We start from the raw sequence: 20,505 nt of genomic DNA, 5'->3' as shown, positions 1-20,505 counted from the left end.
CCCGGAGGAGCTGGAGGAAGTGTCTGAGGAGAAGGAAGTCTGGGAGTCCCTGCTCAGACTGCTGCCCCCGCGACCCGGCCCCGGATAAGAAGATGGATGGATGCCACGTTGAAGCTGTTGTACAAGACAGAGGTTAATTCACTCATGTAAGAAACACCAGAAAAAGCTTACGTTTAACTCAAGTATGTGATTTTATTTTTCTACAATTCACATTTATGCAAACAGTATTTTAGAAAAGCATTTGGGATTTTTTCTCTTCAAACTACTCTCTCTCTCTCTCTCTCTCTCAACTAATTATTTGAATAGCCCTGTCTGCAATGCACAGCCCTAATAAAGATTCTGAATGGTAATGACTATATTATTGCCCGAATAAAAACCCCATAATCAATTCAGAAATACATTTGTGGCTAAATAACTGTGACATTTGATTTTCTGCTTCGTTTGTAGAGATCCACACAGTCTGGAGCTCTGTAATAGCACCAAAAGGCTCTGGTTTTCATTTCTGCCCTCGATGGGTTATATTGCGAACCGGGAGGTACAATCTCTGCAACTACAATGACGTTTGTTCATTAGTTTCCATGTAAACTCCCAAGACTAACTTCTAACTTTGTCCTGTTTGTGTGCTGTTGTTCAATACTTGCTCAAAAGAGTCTAGTTCTGGGTTTGGCTGTGTTGAAAGTGTAGGCTTCTGGCTTCAGCTTCCTCCGACACGTCCTACAGTGTGTAATGTGAGGCATCTTCAGCACCTTCTCCCACACGCTCGTGGGGGAAACGGTCAGCAGGTTGGTGTCTGTTCCGTCTCGTAGTCCTTGTGAATGTCCAAAGGTCCAAAAAGCTCCTCCAAAACCTGTAGAACCTGAGCCTGGACTGAATCCACCTGCTCCAGGGGGCAGTACTCATCCAGACTGGACCTGAACACAACAGATTTCAGCTCGTTACATTTACATCTCAGCACCGATCGGAGACTGGACAGTGGCTTCTGACCGACACTGTAACAAGAATCTCTCAAACAGGTTTCAGTGGAGGAAAGATGAGTGGAGTACATAACAGCAATATGACCTGGTTTGAACAGTGTGTATTTAAATCCTTCTAAGTACTTTCGGGACATCAATACTATATACATTCTGGGGCCGTGCACGGCTTTAGAACAGCTTTTTCAGACAGTGAAATGCCCACACTCAAATGGAGTGAACCTTACAGCTCTTACTTCCAGGTTTAAAACTGACAAAGTTCTGCTTTTACAACTCTATGTGTGAGGGGTGAACGTCGTCATGTACAACATTCTGACTGTCAGTGAGGTTTGGCCAGCACAACTGACAAAATGTGTTCTTTACATTGTTCTTTGTCCATGGAACTACAGTCTCCCGGAATTTACTTTCAGTTTGCAGTATCTTTGTGGTTGCTTTAATAGCAAAATGCTAGCTTGTTTGCCAAAAGCTAAAGTTCCTAATGTTGTGATGTCGCCGGAGCGTGTGCTTGGGCACCAGGACATGGTGGTGAGTGTGTGCTTGGGCACCAGGACATGGTGATGAGTGTGTGCTTGGGCACCTGGACATGGTGATGAGTGTGTGCTTGGGCACCAGGACATGGTGGTGAGTGTGTGCTTGGGCACCAGGACATGGTGATGAGTGTGTGCTTGGGCACCAGGACATGGTGATGAGTGTGTGCTTGGGCACCAGGACATGGTGGTGAGTGTGTGCTTGGGCACCAGGACATGGTGGTGAGTGTGTGCTTGGGCACCTGGACATGGTGGTGAGTGTGTGCTTGGGCACCAGGACATGGTGGTGAGTGTGTGCTTGGGCACCTGGACATGGTGATGAGTGTGTGCTTGGGCACCAGGACATGGTGGTGAGTGTGTGCTTGGGCACCAGGACATGGTGGTGAGTGTGTGCTTGGGCACCAGGACATGGTGATGAGTGTGTGCTTGGGCACCAGGACATGGTGGTGAGTGTGTGCTTGGGCACCAGGACATGGTGATGAGTGTGTGCTTGGGCACCTGGACATGGTGATGAGTGTGTGCTTGGGCACCAGGACATGGTGGTGAGTGTGTGCTTGGGCACCAGGACATGGTGATGAGTGTGTGCTTGGGCACCAGGACATGGTGATGAGTGTGTGCTTGGGCACCAGGACATGGTGGTGAGTGTGTGCTTGGGCACCAGGACATGGTGATGAGTGTGTGCTTGGGCACCAGGACATGGTGGTGAGTGTGTGCTTGGGCACCTGGACATGGTGATGAGTGTGTGTTTGGGCACCAGGACATGGTGGTGAGTGTGTGCTTGGGCACCTGGACATGGTGATGAGTGTGTGCTTGGGCACCAGGACATGGTGGTGAGTGTGTGCTTGGGCACCTGGACATGGTGGTGAGTGTGTGCTTGGGCACCAGGACATGGTGATGAGTGTGTGTTTGGGCACCTGGACATGGTGATGAGTGTGTGTTTGGGCACCTGGACATGGTGATGAGTGTGTGTTTGGGCACCTGGACATGGTGATGAGTGTGGGTTTGGGCACCTGGACATGGTGATGAGTGTGTGCTTGGGCACCTGGACATGGTGATGAGTGTGTGTTTGGGCACCTGGACATGGTGATGAGTGTGTGTTTGGGCACCTGGACATGGTGATGAGTGTGTGTTTGGGCACCAGGACATGGTGATGAGTGTGTGTTTGGGCACCTGGACATGGTGATGAGTGTGTGTTTGGGCACCTGGACATGGTGATGAGTGTGTGTTTGGGCACCTGGACATGGTGATGAGTGTGGGTTTGGGCACCTGGACATGGTGATGAGTGTGTGCTTGGGCACCTGGACATGGTGATGAGTGTGTGCTTGGGCACCTGGACATGGTGATGAGTGTGGGTTTGGGCAGCTGCTTCAGAAACAGTTGGACCGCACAGAGCAGGCGCTGGATCTCGTCCTCACTGCTGATGTGGTGAGGCAGCTCCACTGTGTCACACGTCAGGCCGGCCTGGTGCACCTGAGGGCAACACATCCACACAAAGACATCAAAGGAGGCGCTTTTAGGAGATGTGGGAACGTTAAAGATCTACTGTGGGAAAAATATACATCAAAACAATATCAACCCCACTTTTGAACACCAGAGGGCATATTCTTCATGCACTTTTCTACATCCCCATTTGGATGTTTCCAGGCCCCGCCTCTGTGATAATGAGGGATCCGCCCAAACCACTTGTGGTCCTTCTGAAGTAATAGCTCCTCCTGTGAACTCTAGGCAGGAGCCTGGGCTGGTGTCTTCCCCTCTGTGCGAGGGCAGGTGAGGGAGGGGCAGGCGCATGAAAGCAAGGTCATTTAGGAAACTGGTCATTTAGGAAACTGGTCATCTGTCATTTCTTTGGAGAAAGAATGTGTCTTTTTTCTTCTCTACACTAGTTATAATTCCAGTACTCAGTGTTTCCTCTGAGGAGACTGATCCACCGGCAGATTTTCTACCCCTACACCAGTCGATACAGGCTCTTTGTACAGTTCAACAGAACGAGGCATGACAGAGAAGGTGGTATGGGTGGATCCCTCATTATCATACAGGGAGCCCAGGGCCACGGAGGACACGCCCACTGGAGCACAAACTTCCTGGTTTTAGGTAAAGTGACATCATTTGACGCTGGACACCACATGACCTGGATGTACAGGCTTTTAGTTTAGTGCGACATCTAACACCCAACATATATTTGTAAGTCCTCCCCCCTCGGGCCGTAATGAGCAATCACCATCACCCAGTAAGGGTCCTTAGGCCAGACCCTTGGCGCTTCCTCAGACAATGATGAGTGACAAAGAAATGCACGATGTCGCCCGGCCAAACAATGTCTGCGTCAGGCGCTGGGGACCAGAGCACCCTGATGACAAACAGGCAGCTGGAACAAGACCAGAAGCTCAGTGTTCCAACATCCACAAACGGCAACTGCTGTCACAGCTTGAGACTGACGAGGTACAACACAAATGCTGCGGCAATATATATGTATTTATGATGGGCCATTACAGCGGCGTTCAGCTCTGCTTCGCCAATGATATCATGAAGAGTCCAGCGAACCTATCTGCAGTGTCAACCCTCTTTGTGACCGTGATCACAAGTCTGACATCGTCCAAAACAAAATAGCATAGCCAGAGAAGGTGCGACATTTTTTTAAATAATGTACCGCTTTTCTGTTTATTCTGCCCTGAATGAGAGGCGGGTCCTAGGCTAGGCGGACCACAGGGGGGAGGAGACTTTAGGAAGGGCCTAATGCTGAGGAGGGAGCACATATTTTCAAGGCATGCAGCTCCAAATCAAATACAGGATGGAATGTAAACACTCTCCTTTCCCAGCTTCAGGGTTACATGTCGCTGTCACTGTAACGTCGCTGTCACTGTCACGTGGCTGTCACTGTCAGGTCGCTGTCACGTCACTGTCACGTCGCTGTCACGTCACTGTCACATCACGTCACGTCGCTGTCACGTCGCTGTCACGTCACGGTCACATCACGTCACTGCCAGGTCGCTGTCACGTCGCTGTCACGTCGCTGCCAGGTCGCTGTCACGTCGCTGTCACGTCACTGTCACGTCACGGTCACATCACGTCACTGCCAGGTCGCTGTCACGTCGCTGTCACGTCGCTGCCAGGTCGCTGTCACGTCGCTGTCACGTGGCTGTCACGTCGCTGTCACGTCGCTGCCAGGTCGCTGTCACGTCGCTGTCACGTCGCTGTCAGGTCGCTGTCACGTCGCTGTCACGTCGCTGCCAGGTCGCTGTCACGTCGCTGTCACGTCACTGTCACGTCACGGTCACATCACGTCACTGCCAGGTCGCTGTCACGTCGCTGTCACGTCGCTGTCAGGTCGCTGTCACGTCGCTGTCACGTCGCTGCCAGGTCGCTGTCACGTCGCTGTCACGTCGCTGTCACGTGGCTGTCACGGCGCTGTCACGGCGCTGTCACGTCGCTGTCACGGCGCTGTCACGTCGCTGTCACGTCGCTGCCAGGTCGCTGTCACGTGGCTGTCACGTCGCTGTCACGGCGCTGTCACGTCGCTGCCAGGTCGCTGTCACGTCGCTGTCACGTCGCTGTCACGTGGCTGTCACGGCGCTGTCACGGCGCTGTCACGTCGCTGTCACGGCGCTGTCACGTGGCTGTCACGTGGCTGTCACGTGGCTGTCACGTTGCTGCCAGGTCGCTGTCACGTCGCTGTCACGTCGCTGCCAGGTCGCTGTCACGTCGCTGTCACGTGGCTGTCACGTCGATGTCACGTCGCTGCCAGGTCGCTGTCACGTCGCTGTCACGGCGCTGTCACGTGGCTGTCACGTGGCTGTCACGTTGCTGCCAGGTCGCTGTCACGTCGCTGCCAGGTCGCTGTCACGTCGCTGTCACGGCGCTGTCACGTGGCTGTCACGTGGCTGTCACGTTGCTGCCAGGTCGCTGTCACGTCGCTGCCACGTCGCTGTCACGTCGCTGTCACGTTACTATTGCCTCAAATGTAGAATGTTTTTAAAGGTCGATGCACTCAAAGTATCTCACAATGCATATTCTCACCATTTCATAGTCTGGAGTGGGGTTTCTTGACTTTAAACTTGAAACCAGAGCAGATAAAGATGCCATCCTGTGAACAACGACCACATGAATACGCTTTGTGTACAGCGGTCAAACGAGGCTGATTGTAACGGTGTCTGACCCCGGGTTCCTGCTCCAGCGAGTGACCGTCTCCTCTCCATCGTCCTCCAGCAGATCTGCAAACGCCGCCTCCAGGTCCTCCAGCTGACGTACCCGGCTCTCCACACACTCCTCCAGCTCCTCCTGAGAACACGGCAGAGGGCGTGGCTTGTTCACCTGCACGACCATGAGAGCGGCTGCAGTCATTGTGCTGAAGAGTACCTGAGCAGCCCCGGGCTTTGGGCCTCTGAACATGTACAGCTCCTGAAGGATGGCATGTTCCTCCTGGACAACAACAATGTACAGACGAGTAAATATACTACCACTACTATCAATACTGCAGTTCAAATATCACAGTACACACCGCACCTGAAGCAATTAGCCGCGTTCAACGAGTTCAAAAAAGGATGTAAAAAGACCCCAATGTATAAGGGAGCTCTGGGACCGGCCTCCTGCTGGTGCCCAGAGTCAGGACTAAACATGGAGCGGCCTCCTGCTGGTGCCAGAGTCAGGACTAAACATGGACCGGCCTCCTGCTGGTGCCAGAGTCAGGACTAAACATGGACCGGCCTCCTGCTGGTGCCAGAGTCAGGACTAAACATGGACCGGCCTCCTGCTGGTGCCAGAGTCAGGACTAAACATGGACCGGCCTCCTGCTGGTGCCTGAGTCAGGACTAAACATGGACCGGCCTCCTGCTGGTGCCAGAGTCAGGACTAAACATGGACCGGCCTCCTGCTGGTGCCAGAGTCAGGACTAAACATGGACCGGCCTCCTGCTGGTGCCAGAGTCAGGACTAAACATGGACCGGCCTCCTGCTGGTGCCAGAGTCAGGACTAAACATGGACCGGCCTCCTGCTGGTGCCCAGAGTCAGGACTAAACATGGACCGGCCTCCTGCTGGTGCCAGAGTCAGGACTAAACATGGACCGGCCTCCTGCTGGTGCCAGAGTCAGGACTAAACATGGACCGGCCTCCTGCTGGTGCCAGAGTCAGGACTAAACATGGACCGGCCTCCTGCTGGATTATAAAGGAGTCACATTATTCCCACTTAAACAAGTCGTGTAATTAGACCCAAATCAATGAATCCCTTTTCATGTTCTCATTGCTAAATTTCATCCTTAAATACGGTTCTAAATCCCGTTTGTACAATCCGTGTTTCTAAATTAATTTTGTAAATATTGTGTGATTGAACGTTGACGTTTTATCACGTCGTTTGAATGTTGGAGCTGATTCTTTTGATAAATGAAACACACAAACTCAAACTTTTGGAATCATTTACGAGTCTGTTATTCTTGACTCGTCCATCTTCAGATTTCGAGGAGCTTTGGCGCCCCCTACAGTTTAAAAACATAGAGTTTAAAAACAGAGTTTAAAAACATAGAGTTTAAAAACATAGAGTTTAAAAACATACAGTTCACTGCTTCAACACGGCACAGTTTATGTTACTCCATCTTCTTTGTTCTGTGGATGTGGTAACAAAGGTGTTTGTGGAGGGCCTTCGGGGCCCCTGTACCTGACTGTAGAGCTCTCTGAAAGGGTTCTTGCAGGAGAAGAAGTCCAGATCGATGTCCAGGATGTAGGACTGAGTCTGCTCCAGTAAAGCCAGGACATTCTTGACCACATACTCAGTGGAGCCCTCACTGTCCCCTCTGCCCCGTGCGGTCAGTCCTGGGGCCTCTGCGGCTCCCTCTGGTGTCCGTGCTGTGTCGGTGCAGCAGCTGCCTCCAGGTTCACCGCTGCCCTCGCCACGCGCTCGCTTCACTGTCGCCGCTTGGGACTTTTCTGACACAACAGGGGGAAACAACAACAACAGGCCCTTAGGCAACGTGACTTCGACACAAACAGAGCCTTGTGTTTGAGCGCAGAAGGAGTCCGGTCATGGTTTATGGTCACAACACTAGAAGTAGAAGCATTCTGGATATTTACCTGTGTCAGTGTAAAATCGAGGGACAATCTGAGAACATTTGTGTGTGTAGTGTGGTGTACCGGACAGTGTGTGTAGTGTGGTGTACCGGTCAGTGTGTGTAGTGTGGTGTACCGGTCAGTGTGTGTAGTGTGGTGTACCGGTCAGTGTGTGTAGTGTGGTGTACCGGTCAGTGTGTGTAGTGTGGTGTACCGGTCAGTGTGTGTAGTGTGGTGTACCGGTCAGTGTGTGTAGTGTGGTGTACCGGACAGTGTGTGTAGTGTGGTGTACCGGACAGTGTGTGTAGTGTGGTGTACCGGTCAGTGTGTGTAGTGTGGTGTACCGGACAGTGTGTGTAGTGTGGTGTACCGGACAGTGTGTGTAGTGTGGTGTACCGGTCAGTGTGTGTAGTGTGGTGTACCGGACAGTGTGTGTAGTGTGGTGTACCGGTCAGTGTGTGTAGTGTGGTGTACCGGTCAGTGTGTGTAGTGTGGTGTACCGGACAGTGTGTGTAGTGTGGTGTACCGGTCAGTGTGTGTAGTGTGGTGTACCGGTCAGTGTGTGTAGTGTGGTGTACCGGTCAGTGTGTGTAGTGTGGTGTACCGGTCAGTGTGTGTAGTGTGGTGTACCGGTCAGTGTGTGTAGTGTGGTGTACCGGACAGTGTGTGTAGTGTGGTGTACCAGTCAGTGCTCGGTGCCCGGGCTCCACTGGCTCCACTCGGACCACGCTGAGCCTCAGAGGTTTGCTGTTCTCCAGCTGCTCCTCCGACACGTACAGGCCGTCGCTCAGGAAGTAGTTCTCTGCACTGGTCACTCTGTTTACAAAAGTGTTTCATTTAGACCGGCTCGTCTAGTCCAGGGACATCCACACACAGTTAGCTTGTAGATGTTTATTTGTCCTCAAGGGCCATCACTGAGCAGTTAAATACAATATCAGTAATAAAAGCTCAAGCAAAAGTTTGAGATGAGTAACAGCACTCAGGACAAAAGTGTGGTTTGAAGTGATCTGAACATTGAATATAACGTGTGTGTTTGTCCCGGGCCCTCAGGCTCTTGGTTCTGCCCTTGTACCTGATGGTGGTGGTGGACTTGTCTCGTCCCACGTGCAGCTGGTGTTGTCCCTCTGAGATCTGCTGGGCCCAGTGCGGGTGTAACCAGGCAACCGAGGACACGTGCCCCGCGTACACCATGGGCATGATCCAGTTCTCGATGCTCAACTCACTGCAACAAGAGGCCAGCATGTCATTTTACATTTCAACTCGTCGTTATTGAATCGATCTGACTCGTTCCTCTGAAGCATCTGCACATGCACAAAGCTTTGGGCTGCTCCTCAGGGCAGCGTCTCAGTCCTCTGCTGTTGGTCCCAGCCTCATTCCAAAATGAATTAAATTTATTATTTGCCGCAACATTCTACAAACAATTGACGAAGTTGGATGGAGAGCATTAAGAACCTGCAGCGTTGAAAAGAATTGAACCCACCACAGAATCAAACTGTGCTCTTGTTCTATTTGCCTTCATCATCTGAGGTGCATCACTCCCGACAGCAGACGTGTCATTGTGAGACTGGACCGGACCGGAATGCACATACAAGCGCAATGTCTTAGGGTTCATGTCTCGTACCGAGGGAAATGAACTTCTCCTGCATTAGAACTTCCATTTATTTGACAACACCAACTATTTTACATGCAGTAAGTCATATAATGGGAACAACGCAGCAGCAGCAGCCCCCCAGGGTTCTTTCTTTAGCCTCTGTCACAAAGCACAGACCTGAAGAGCTTGTCCTTGTCGAAGACGGTGTCGGCGGCCATGTTGACGGGGATGAGCATGTCTGGGTGAGAGTCCAGGTGGACCAGGGGGACGTGGGAGGGAGGCAGGTGTCTGGAGCCGATGGAGCGGTAGATGGGACGCACAACCTACAGGACACGGCAGGGAGCAACGCTTACAACGAGTTCATCCTTTATCGAGATCATCATCAACGTCTTAATCAGAAACTCAATCAAATAATCATGATCCGGACACAGAACGCCGAGAGAAGAGGTGACGACTCAGACGGAGCAGCAATGATACAAAATGCACAGGAAACGTGTCCAATTCATGTTTTGTCTCGTATTTTGATTTATCTCCTTTTTATTTAGTGAAAATCTCATGTTATTCTAATTTGATATCTTACTTTTTTTCAATTCTTGATCTTTTTGTTAATTGTCATTTTTGAATTGTATATCTTTATCATGTCATGGTTTATTTTTGTCTTTTAAATCCTACTGTTGTAAAGCAAACCCCGCGACAGTCAAAGGTGCTTCAGAATAATAATACAAATAAAAAATCCACCTTCTGACTCGAAGCAAGTGTAATAATTGTACAGTGTAATAATTGTACAGTGTAGTAATTGTACAGTGTAATAATTGTACAGTGTAGTAATTGTACAGTGTAGTAATTGTACAGTGTAGTAATTGTACAGTGTAATAATTGTACCGTGTAATAATTGTACAGTGTAGTAATTGTACAGTGTAGTAATTGTACCGTGTAATAATTGTACCGTGTAATAATTGTACAGTGTAGTAATTGTACAGTGTAATAATTGTACAGTGTAATAATTGTACAGTGTAATAATTGTACCGTGTAATAATTGTACAGTGTAATAATTGTACAGTGTAGTAATTGTACAGTGTAGTAATTGTACAGTGTAATAATTGTACAGTGTAATAATTGTCCAGTGTAGTAATTGTACCGTGTAATAATTGTACAGTGTAGTAATTGTACAGTGTAGTAATTGTACAGTGTAATAATTGTACAGTGTAGTAATTGTACAGTGTAGTAATTGTACAGTGTAATAATTGTACAGTGTAATAATTGTCCAGTGTAGTAATTGTACCGTGTAATAATTGTACAGTGTAGTAATTGTACAGTGTAATAATTGTACAGTGTAATAATTGTACAGTGTAGTAATTGTACAGTGTAGTAATTGTACAGTGTAATAATTGTACAGTGTAGTAATTGTACAGTGTAGTAATTGTACAGTGTAATAATTGTACAGTGTAATAATTGTACAGTGTAATAATTGTACAGTGTAGTAATTGTACAGTGTAATAATTGTACAGTGTAATAATTGTACAGTGTAGTAATTGTACAGTGTAATAATTGTACAGTGTAATAATTGTACAGTGTAATAATTGTACAGTGTAATAATTGTACAGTGTAGTAATTGTACAGTGTAGTAATTGTACAGTGTAATAATTGTACAGTGTAGTAATTGTACAGTGTAATAATTGTACAGTGTAATAATTGTACAGTGTAATAATTGTACAGTGTAGTAATTGTACAGTGTAATAATTGTACAGTGTAATAATTGTACAGTGTAATAATTGTACAGTGTAGTAATTGTACAGTGTAATAATTGTACAGTGTAATAATTGTACAGTGTAATAATTGTACAGTGTAGTAATTGTACAGTGTAATACTCTGTCCTCCAGATATGATTTAATCTCTCATTTCTGTGTCTTTCCTTTGAATATTCCAGGTTTTGTCCTTCACAATCATTACATTAACTTCAAATGATAAATGAGATGTTTGTCTGTAAATATCGTCCGTCAGAAGAACATGTCGTGTCTAAACAACGAATCAATAAATCAAACAAATTATCACTAAATCAATGATGTATGAATAATAATTGATAGTTGTAGCCCTATCTCAAATATACATAAGTGTTTTAGTGTTGTCACTAAGGATTATATTTGTAGTCGCCAGTCAAGAGATTATAACTATTGTACATTATGTCGGTGTAATCCCTCATTCGTCCAGGCGTGTTCCATAGTAGAAAAAGCTTCAGTTGTTTCATCTGGACTCAGTTTGAAAAAATAGACGTTTCGACTCTCATCCAAGAGTCATTGTCAATAACAGAATTTAGGTCGAGAACTCCGATATTTATACTGTTCTGTGGTAAGACCCGCCCATTGGGAGGAGCCTTCCTGAAGTAGAAAGAGTTGTTTGTTTCAACAGAAACTCCCCCCTTGTATCTACCGAGCCTATTCAGAATCTTAATGGTCTATTAGAATCCTCTTAGTCTTAGTGAGACCCTGGCTCAACCACCCTGAGTACCTGATTAGCATCTAAATGTCCTGGTCCTCTACCTTTCCAGGGGTTCAGTAACCCATTATAAATAACAGGAAGATGAAACCTAAGCCCTCCATTTCTGTTTAAAGAAGGTCTTTCTTTTTTAACAAAAATAGCTTCCTTAACTCCTCTTTCAAATCATCTTTTCTCCTGCTTAAAACCTTCACCTCACCGTCTTCAAACGAGTGATTAGAGGCTTCAAGATGGAGATGCACGGCACTCTGAGGTCCTGAACTAGTATTTCTTCTGTGCTGATAGAGCCTCTTGTGTAGAGGCTGTTTCGTCTCACCTATGTACCGTTCTTTACAGCTTTCTTCACTGCATTGGATCGAATAAACTACATTGCTCTGTTTTTGAGTCGGCAACTTGTCCTTAGGGTGAACCAGTTTTTGTCTTAAAGTGTTTCCTGGTTTAAAATAAACAGGGACTTCGTGTTGTCTAAAAATTCTCTGCAGTTTTTCCGACAGGCCAGAGACATAAGGGATAGAAACACCCTTCCTTCTCTGTTCAGTTTCCCTTTTGTCCTGCTTCTTGGTTCTCTTCACTCTGTTGAGAGCCCAAGCGGGGTAACCACAGGCTGAGAGGGCATTTCGGACATGTTTTTCCTCTTTCTTCTTGCCCTCTGAGCTGGTGGGCACACCTTGAGCTCTGTGTTGTAAGGTTCTGATCACACCCAGCTTGTGCTGTAGTGGGTGGTTGGAACCAAAGAGCAGATACTGGTCCGTGTGTGTAGGTTTCCTATATACTTCTATTTGGAGTTTCCCGTCCTCTCCTCTGATCGTGGAACAATCAAGAAAGGCCAAGCGATTCTCCTTAGCGTCTTCTCTTGTAAACCTGATATGTGGGTCCACAGCATTGATGTGATCAGAGAAGGTTTCCAGCTCTTGTTTCTTGATTGTTACAAAAGTATCATCGACATAGCGGAGCCACAGTTTTGGGGCTATGCCTGAGAATGAGGACAGTGCCTTCTTCTCAAAGTGCTCCATGTACAGGTTGGCCACTATGGGAGAGACGGGCGAGCCCATGGCACAGCCATGAATCTGTCTGTAAAATTGTCCCCGGAATTGAAAGTAAGTGGTGTTCAGACAGATGTCCAACAGTTTACATATGTGTTCAGGTGTCAGTTTGGTCCTTTCCTGTAGGTGGTGTCTTCCTGCAGTCTGAACCTCACTGCTGCTACTGCATCAGAGGTCGGGATGCAGGTGAACAGGGACACAACATCATATGAAACCATGAGGTCATCTGGGTCCAGTTGGAGATGTTTCACTTTATCCACAAAGTTGTGCGTGTTTTCCACATGATGTTCCGAATTCCCCACAAGCGGAGCCAATATAGTTGTTAAATGCTTGGCCACATTGTAAGTGATGGAATCTGTGCTGCACACTATGGGTCTGAGTGGAACCTCCTTTTTGTGTATTTTTGGAAGGCCATAAATGCAGGGCATGGCTTCACCAGGATACAGTCTGTAATACAGAGGCCGGTCTATCGCTTCCTCTTTTTCCAGCCTTTGTAAACAGTCTATCACTTTCTTCTTGTAGCCACTGGTCGGATCTCTTTTCAAGCACTCGTTTGTGGCCCTTTTTTTTTTTCTAATTGAGTCCAGATGACTACAACTGAAGCTTTTTCTACTATTGTACATTAACACTTTAAAATACAATTCTCACTAAATAAAGGTGGAAATATGGGAACTGAAGGCTTCTAGATTGAGAATATTTATGAATAACCTGCATTATTTATGAAAATCAGATTTTTTTTCATATCTTAATTAATACTTTTTATTTAATCTATAAAGCACTATTCGCAAATATTTTCAATCTAGACGACTTCAGTCACTATATTTCAATATTATATTCTGTCTTTTCCTTTGTTTTAGAGTCGGTTTAGTCCAGAAAGCAATATCAATATTACAACTATGATTATTGTGACTCGGCACGATGAGGCGATGAACCTTTAACAGTTTCAGGAGCGACGACGTTTCATCCACGACGTCACTTCTTCAGTTTCTTTGTAGAAGAAGATTCAGTTGTCGTCACTCTCTCATCCTAGAGTCATTCTCAATCTGATCTTTCTCTACTATGGAACGCTCCTGGACAAATGAGGGATCACACCGACAACCTTCTTCTGTTTTAAACTTTTGCTGTTAATAATAATACATGCGGTTCTACCCAGACCGTCACCCCGATTCTGGAAAGATTTTCTGTCTCGCAGCAAAATATCTGAAAAACGTGTTGTCCCAGCGGTTAGAGACGGGGACTCGAATGTATTAAGTCCTGAGTTCGGTTCCCATTTTCACCCAATTCAAGTTTAAACATTTTAAACTTATAGATTGCACAGTATAGTTTGTTTTGGGATGAGTTAGCTGCACTCGCTAATACAGATCCATGGCATAAACTAGTTTAACCAGACGAAGTAGGGGTTAGGGTTAAGGTTAGGGGTTAGGGTTAAAGGTTGAATGGACTGGATTTTTTTGGCCCAAATCTAAGTCTTATTTCCTCGTGGCGTGGACTGGCGATTAGTCCTGCCACGTATCAATCATAAAACGCACCTGTCGCTCACCTGCAGCCGCGTGCGGTTCGTCCCCACTTTTCCGCGTGTCTAAGCGCATTGATCCATCATAATATAGTTCCCTCAGTGTACAGGGTAAAATGAAGAGAAAGACTGTTCGAGCTGACTCAGAAGTGGACTGAAATCTACGGGAGACGAGAGATGCGATGCGATCAGTCGCGCTAATAAACAAACGCACGTGTGTGTTGTATCAGTCCACACGGGGGAGTGCGCATGCGCACTTCCGCCTGAGTTCTCAAATCGCCGAAAAATCGTCCATTACGCCTTTAAGGTTAAGGTTAAGCTTAGGGGTGAGGTTTAGGGTTAGGGGTTAGGGTTAAGGTTAAGGGTTAGGGTTAAGGTTAGGGGTTAGGGTTAAGGTTAGGGGTGAGGTTTAGGGTTAGGGGTTAGGGTTAAGGTTAAGGGTTAGGGTTAAGGTTAGGGGTGAGGTTTAGGGTTAGGGTTAAGGTTAAGGGTTAGGGTTAAGGTTAGGGGTTAGGGTTAAGGTTAAGGTTAGGGTTAAGGTTTAGGGTTAGGGTTAAGGTTAAGGGTTAGGGTTAAGGTTAGGGGTTAGGGTTAAGGTTAGGGTTAAGGTTTAGGGTTAGGGTTAAGGTTAGGGGTGAGGTTTAGGGTTAGGGTTAAGGGTTAGGGTTAAGGTTAGGGGTTAGGGTTAAGGTTAGGGTTAAGGTTTAGGGTTAGGGTTAAGGTTAGGGGTTAGGGTTAAGGTTAGGGGTGAGGTTTAGGGTTAGGGGTTAGGGTTAAGGTTAAGGGTTAGGGTTAAGGTTAGGGGTGAGGTTTAGGGTTAGGGTTAAGGTTAAGGGTTAGGGTTAAGGTTAGGGGTTAGGGTTAAGGTTAGGGTTAAGGTTTAGGGTTAGGGTTAAGGTTAGGGGTGAGGTTTAGGGTTAGGGTTAAGGTTAAGGGTTAGGGTTAAGGTTAGGGGTTAGGGTTAAGGTTAGGGTTAAGGTTTAGGGTTAGGGTTAAGGTTAGGGGTTAGGGTTAAGGTTAGGGGTGAGGTTTAGGGTTAGGGCTTAATATTATATATTTTTTTCATTTATTTCAATAACAAATTACCATGATGACGATCAATAACAATGTCAGTGTTCGCAGAGACAGGAAGTCTAGTTTCTGGGCTCCAGAATCGAGGTGACGGTCAGTGTGTAACTCCATGTAATAATAATGGTAGAAATATATTTGTACAAAAATACAAACACGCGTTTTGATACGAAGTTGAGCAGCTGCTTGTGTGAGGCTTACATCGTGGTGATCCTCTACAATCCACACGGGCAGATGTTTGTAGCTCCTCTTCATATTTCACCTCTGAAAACTCCGTGTTTAAAGGACGAGAGAACGCGGCGCCATGCGAAACACAAGCTTCTCACGGCGCGTGCGGGGCAGAAACACGGGCGAGTGCTCTGATTGGTCAACACGGTCCAAAGGGCGGGACATATAAGTCTACGCCAATCAGACAAAAGAAAAGCCAGTAAGTAGACCAATCAGAGCACCGGGATTTGACGGAATTGTGGTTTGTTATTGTGTCCGTAGTGAAACAAATGGCAGAAGATTTCCGATTATCCGTTTCCCCCCCACAACTCTGAAATATTGTTTAACTTACAACTAGGAAAGGAAAGCCCGAAATAATTATAAACAAAATCTAATATATTTATCGGAAGACAATTGAGAATTTGAAAAAGGAGTTTGAGATAAATCAGTACATGATAGAGATGTTTTGAGGGCCTTCGGTGGCTGTGCTCTGTCACTACAACTTTTTCACAGGTTTCTCAAATACAGCGTTATTAAAAGAGGTTTGTCACAAAATAGAGATGATCAAGACGTGGGAAAAGTCCTTAGTTTTGTTCCTGAGGCAAATGAACAACAAAGAGTAAATGTATCACATTAAAACATCTACTTAAGTTAAGTTTTTATGTACCCTTCACACATGTACTTTAGGAGCACAAAGTAAAAGTATTTCTCACAGATTTAAAGTGTCAATTTGTGATCTTGAAGAGTTGTGCAGATTATTGGTCAGAGATGACTAAATTACATTATTTTTCTGGTCATTTTTATTTACATTTTTGCTCAAAGTGGGGGATTGAGCGCAAAATATTTAGACATAAAGGTGCATGAAGGTGCCTAAAAACAATTTCTCAGACATTTCTGGCAGTACTTTTGACTTTTCAGTGACAGCAATTGTACAAATTGTGGATCATTGAGTTGACTTGCATTGATTTTTTTTTTCCTGATCTACAATGACGTAAATATCACTTAGATCTACCCAGTGGTGGGCCGTCAGGACCAGCAAGGCCTTCCCTGCTGGCCTAAATATATATATATATATATATATATATATATATATATTGTAACTGTCAGTAAATAGTAAATGCAGTTTTTCGTTTCATAGAAATTGTTTTCGTTAAGATTATTGTTATTATTATTCACACACTCAAATGTTTATTATTGTAAGAGTACTGACACAGGTGGGATGGATTACCACTCACCCACACATGCAGGAAAGGCAGAACCAGTGCCACGGTAAAGGCAGCACAAGCAATAGCTAGCCCAGCCCAATGAACAAGGTAACTTTTGTACGATAAATTGATGTGTTTGACGATAAATTGATGTGTTTGATAAACAGCATGAAATGCACTTACATGGTACCAGCACGAGGTAGCTGTTTTTGTATTATACTGTGTTTAACAACGATTGTGAAGAGTGTCTAAATGTACTGTATTTGTTCTGTCTGTAGTTTTCACGGCGTTTTACTAGCAAAAAGGCTAATAAATGTCGGTACTCGAGATCCGTGTGTAGCGTTGTTTCTGAGGAGCTACATATATTTTCCCTCAAATATTTATTAAATTATTCCCCAGATTTAGCGTTTTACTCTTCATTTCATGGCGTTCCTCTTGTTGCACTGCTTCTGCCCCAGGTACAGATTTGGAGGCTGGTCTTATGTTAGATCTTTTATCCAATCATATTCAGCCTCATGTGTTGCCAGGATCTGAAATCTGCCGAGGCCTTCAGACTCAACAGAGCTGGTGATGCTTATAGTGAATGGAAATGAAAATGATGTGTCAACCAATCAGCTTCAGAGTTGCTCTTGTACGTCTGCTGCTGTTCCACAGGAGCAGCAGGTGCATCAGGTGCACGTCTTTTGATTGGATCACCAATATTGAGAAGCAGGTCTTATGGGCGGGGCTATGGAACCTCAGAAACTCTGAACGAGGAAACTGGATGTGACAGACACATTAATCCTGTATTACTAAGCTGTTTTTTCAACCCAGAACGGGCGGAAGGAGGACAAGATATCGATTTTCAAGAAAAATTGGACATTGTAAGAAGAGGTCGTCCTACGCCGACGCTGCAAAGCCTGTTACAGGCGGCGCGTTGAAAACGCGTTAACAACAAGCGGGCGCAGCACGGACAACGTGCGGCACGGACCGGAACATGTGCGGAAAACGAGCGGACAACGGCAGGTCACGGAGAACGGCACGGAGAACGCGTGAAGAACGAGCGCGGACAAGGTAAAGCGACGCCTGTTTAAACGTCTAGAGCCGTGGCATCATAATGATGTAATAAGAGGTGGATTTATTCGGGTGGGACTGTGTATGACATCACTGAAGGCCCAAGCCCCAGACCCACGGCCCACTACTGCTGTACAGTCTGCGTTGAGAGTCCAGTCCAGTTTGTGGTTCAGATGAACACCCAGGTACTTGTATGAGTCCACTCTCTCAATGTCCCGTCCCTGGATGTTCACTGGTGAGGGGGCAGTGGGGTGGCGTCTGCGGAAATCCACCACCATCTCCTTGGTCTTCCCCGCGTTGATGAGGAGGTGGTTCCGCTGACACCAGTCCACAAAGTCCTGCTCCAGTCCTCTGTACTCCGCGTCATCGTCGTCCGTGATGAGTCCGATGATGGCAGAGTCGTCAGAGAACTTCTGCAGGACACAGCTGTCCGTGTCATGTCTGAAGTCTGCAGTGTAAAGGGTGAAGAGAAAGGGCGCGAGGACAGTGCCCTGGGGCGCCCCCACACTGCAGGTCCGAGTGTCAGACACACAGTCCCGGGCTCTCACAAACTGGGGTCGGTCCGTGAGGTAGTCCAGGATCCACTCTGCAGGTCGTACTCCACACCAGCCGTCTCCAGCTTGTCCCTCAGGACAGCGGCTGGATGGTGTTGAAGGCGCTGGAAAGATCGAAGAACAGGATCCTCACAGAGCTGCCAGGCTTTTCCAGGTGAGAGAGAGAGCGGTGCAGCAGGAGATGACGGGGGGAAATGACAAAAAAAAATAAACATCTCATAATTTTGAAAATTATCTCGTTATTACGAGAAATAACGAGATGCTTAAAAAAAATATATCTATATTATTATCTCGTTATTACTACGCCCTAGCGCGCCGAAGCTAACAACTTAAAATGCGTTTTAAGGACAACTGAACAATCTGAACATAAGACATAAAAAAAAAATTAAAAAAAAAAGTCAATGACCCAAAAATAGGTAAGAATTGTCGCGATATCCATTTTTGAAAGCTCTAGGTGCTTTTACAGCTGAACACGAGCAGTTTTTCGTTACATCGCGCTCTAGGGAAAAAAAGCTTTCTGGGCCGCGGGATTTCTTTGGCTGCAGTACCAATAGAGTGGCCACTGGGGGTTGTAAACGACATGCTGCGGCGAGCCATACCCAATCCAGATAATATAATAGATCCATGGGGCAAACATAAGAGGGGAGCGGCCATATTGAACTCAAGCAGAATAGACTTTGAACAGAGGAAAATATATATATATTTTTAAATCATATTCTGATTATGTTTAGGCAGAGAAGGCCTTGCTGGTCCTGACGGCCACCACTGCTGTACAGGAAGAGCCAGAGTGGGCTCTATCTCCTGAGGAGACTCGGGTCTTTTTGGAGTGACAGGGCCACTCCTGACGAGAGATGATGCGTCGAGCTAATAAACAAACGCACGTGTAGCAACGAGGCTGTGGCGTGCTCACGCACAAGGTTTGATGGGAAGAACAGGAGGGGGGAGTGTGGTGTGTGTAAAAGCCCTGTAAAGGGGGATATTTGTGAGCAATAAAGTGAGGACACGTCTTTCTTCATGCCGTGCTGGTTTATGACTGAAGAAGAGACGCTCAAGAGCACTGAGCGCCCCCTGCTGGACTGGCAATGTAATTGCACTGGTTATATCAGCTGGTTACATGTGCGCATGCACGTTTTAAAAAAAGGACTAACAGTTGCTTAAGTTCTCGAATCAGCAAAAAATCCTCTATTATTCCTTTAACCATAATTTAATCACTCATTGCACTGTTCACTTTTTGTACTCCATATGTAGTAGTTAATGTTCCATTTTCCATGTGTCTGGGCAAACACTGAGGACCACTGTGAGCAACATCAGATGTGCCCCCTGTGGCCACACACCAGTATCACGCCTGTTCAAAACCTTGGATCATTGCAAGTTACATGGCTTAAAAGAATCAAATTACAGCAGCAATTTTCATCAGTTTACTTTTACCAGCTGACCTGCCCGGCGCGTATGGGCAGGGCACATATACTATCAATGCTATGATTGGCTGCGTAGCGTAAGTAAACCTAAACCGTGTCGTGTCATTGGCTGGACACCTGTCACTCACTGTGTTACAGTGAAAAATGGAACAACTTTTACTTTTTGGGCTGTACAGCTCCTGAATAAAAGTTGCGCACACGATATTTACGAAGAAAATAGAACTTTTCCATAACAATAAACCGCAGGAGCCCACATTGTAACATGAGATATTTACACGCGGTAGTGATGCGTCTTTTGAACCGGGTCTCGTGGACCGCGGTGAAGTTAGTTTCACGTTGGACGTTGGACATTCGCCTCCGCAACTAGAGCGGGAGCTTCCTCTGAGTGTGCCCCGCCTGCAGGAGCTCCACGCGGGGAGCTGCGCTGAAGAGCCGCTTGGTGCCCCAGTTAGGGACCGACTCTAAAGTACCGTTTGTTATCTTAAAAAATATAAACATATTTATAAAAAAACAAAAAAAAAACAACATTGAGCATGAAACCAAGTTGCTAATCCTAGATGCCATAGTCCTTTTGGGCTAAAAGATTAACCCTTTGTAGATTTTCAAAGAATATTTTTAGTCAAAAAACAAGGATTATTTTCAATAGCTCCTAAATCAGCTAACCTATATAGTAAACGCTAAGTGATTATAGTAGTTTGAGTCTCCAGGTACAACGCACACCTTTTACTTTTTCAAACCCTTTATAGATTTTTAAGGAATATTTTTCTTCAAAAAACAAGGATTCTTTTCAATAGCTCCTAAGTCAGCTGACCTAGAAAGTCAAACCCACGTT

The 20,505-nt window shown here is 46.2% G+C and overlaps 1 protein-coding gene across 1 annotated transcript; it reads right to left on the bottom strand.

The window, feature by feature from the left end:
- Positions 1–203: 203 nt before the first annotated feature.
- cunh5orf22 (chromosome unknown C5orf22 homolog) lies at positions 204–15,548 on the bottom strand. Its single transcript, XM_072441938.1, has 10 exons — positions 15,438–15,548; positions 9,297–9,442; positions 8,601–8,750; positions 8,211–8,344; positions 7,140–7,408; positions 5,849–5,911; positions 5,649–5,770; positions 5,510–5,576; positions 2,829–2,968; positions 204–911 (listed from the first exon to the last, which is right to left on the bottom strand). The coding sequence occupies exons 1-10, from the start codon at positions 15,489–15,491 to the stop codon at positions 776–778; spliced, it is 1,281 nt and encodes a 426-aa protein (XP_072298039.1). The 5' UTR covers positions 15,492–15,548; the 3' UTR covers positions 204–775.
- Positions 15,549–20,505: the final 4,957 nt, after the last annotated feature.

Source organism: Eucyclogobius newberryi, unplaced genomic scaffold (genome assembly GCF_026437365.1).
Source record: "Eucyclogobius newberryi isolate DKJ021-1_F unplaced genomic scaffold, fEucNew1.0.hap1 SCAF_12, whole genome shotgun sequence".
NCBI lineage: Eukaryota > Metazoa > Chordata > Actinopteri > Gobiiformes > Gobiidae > Eucyclogobius > Eucyclogobius newberryi.
This window is presented reverse-complemented; position numbering and strand designations above follow the sequence as displayed.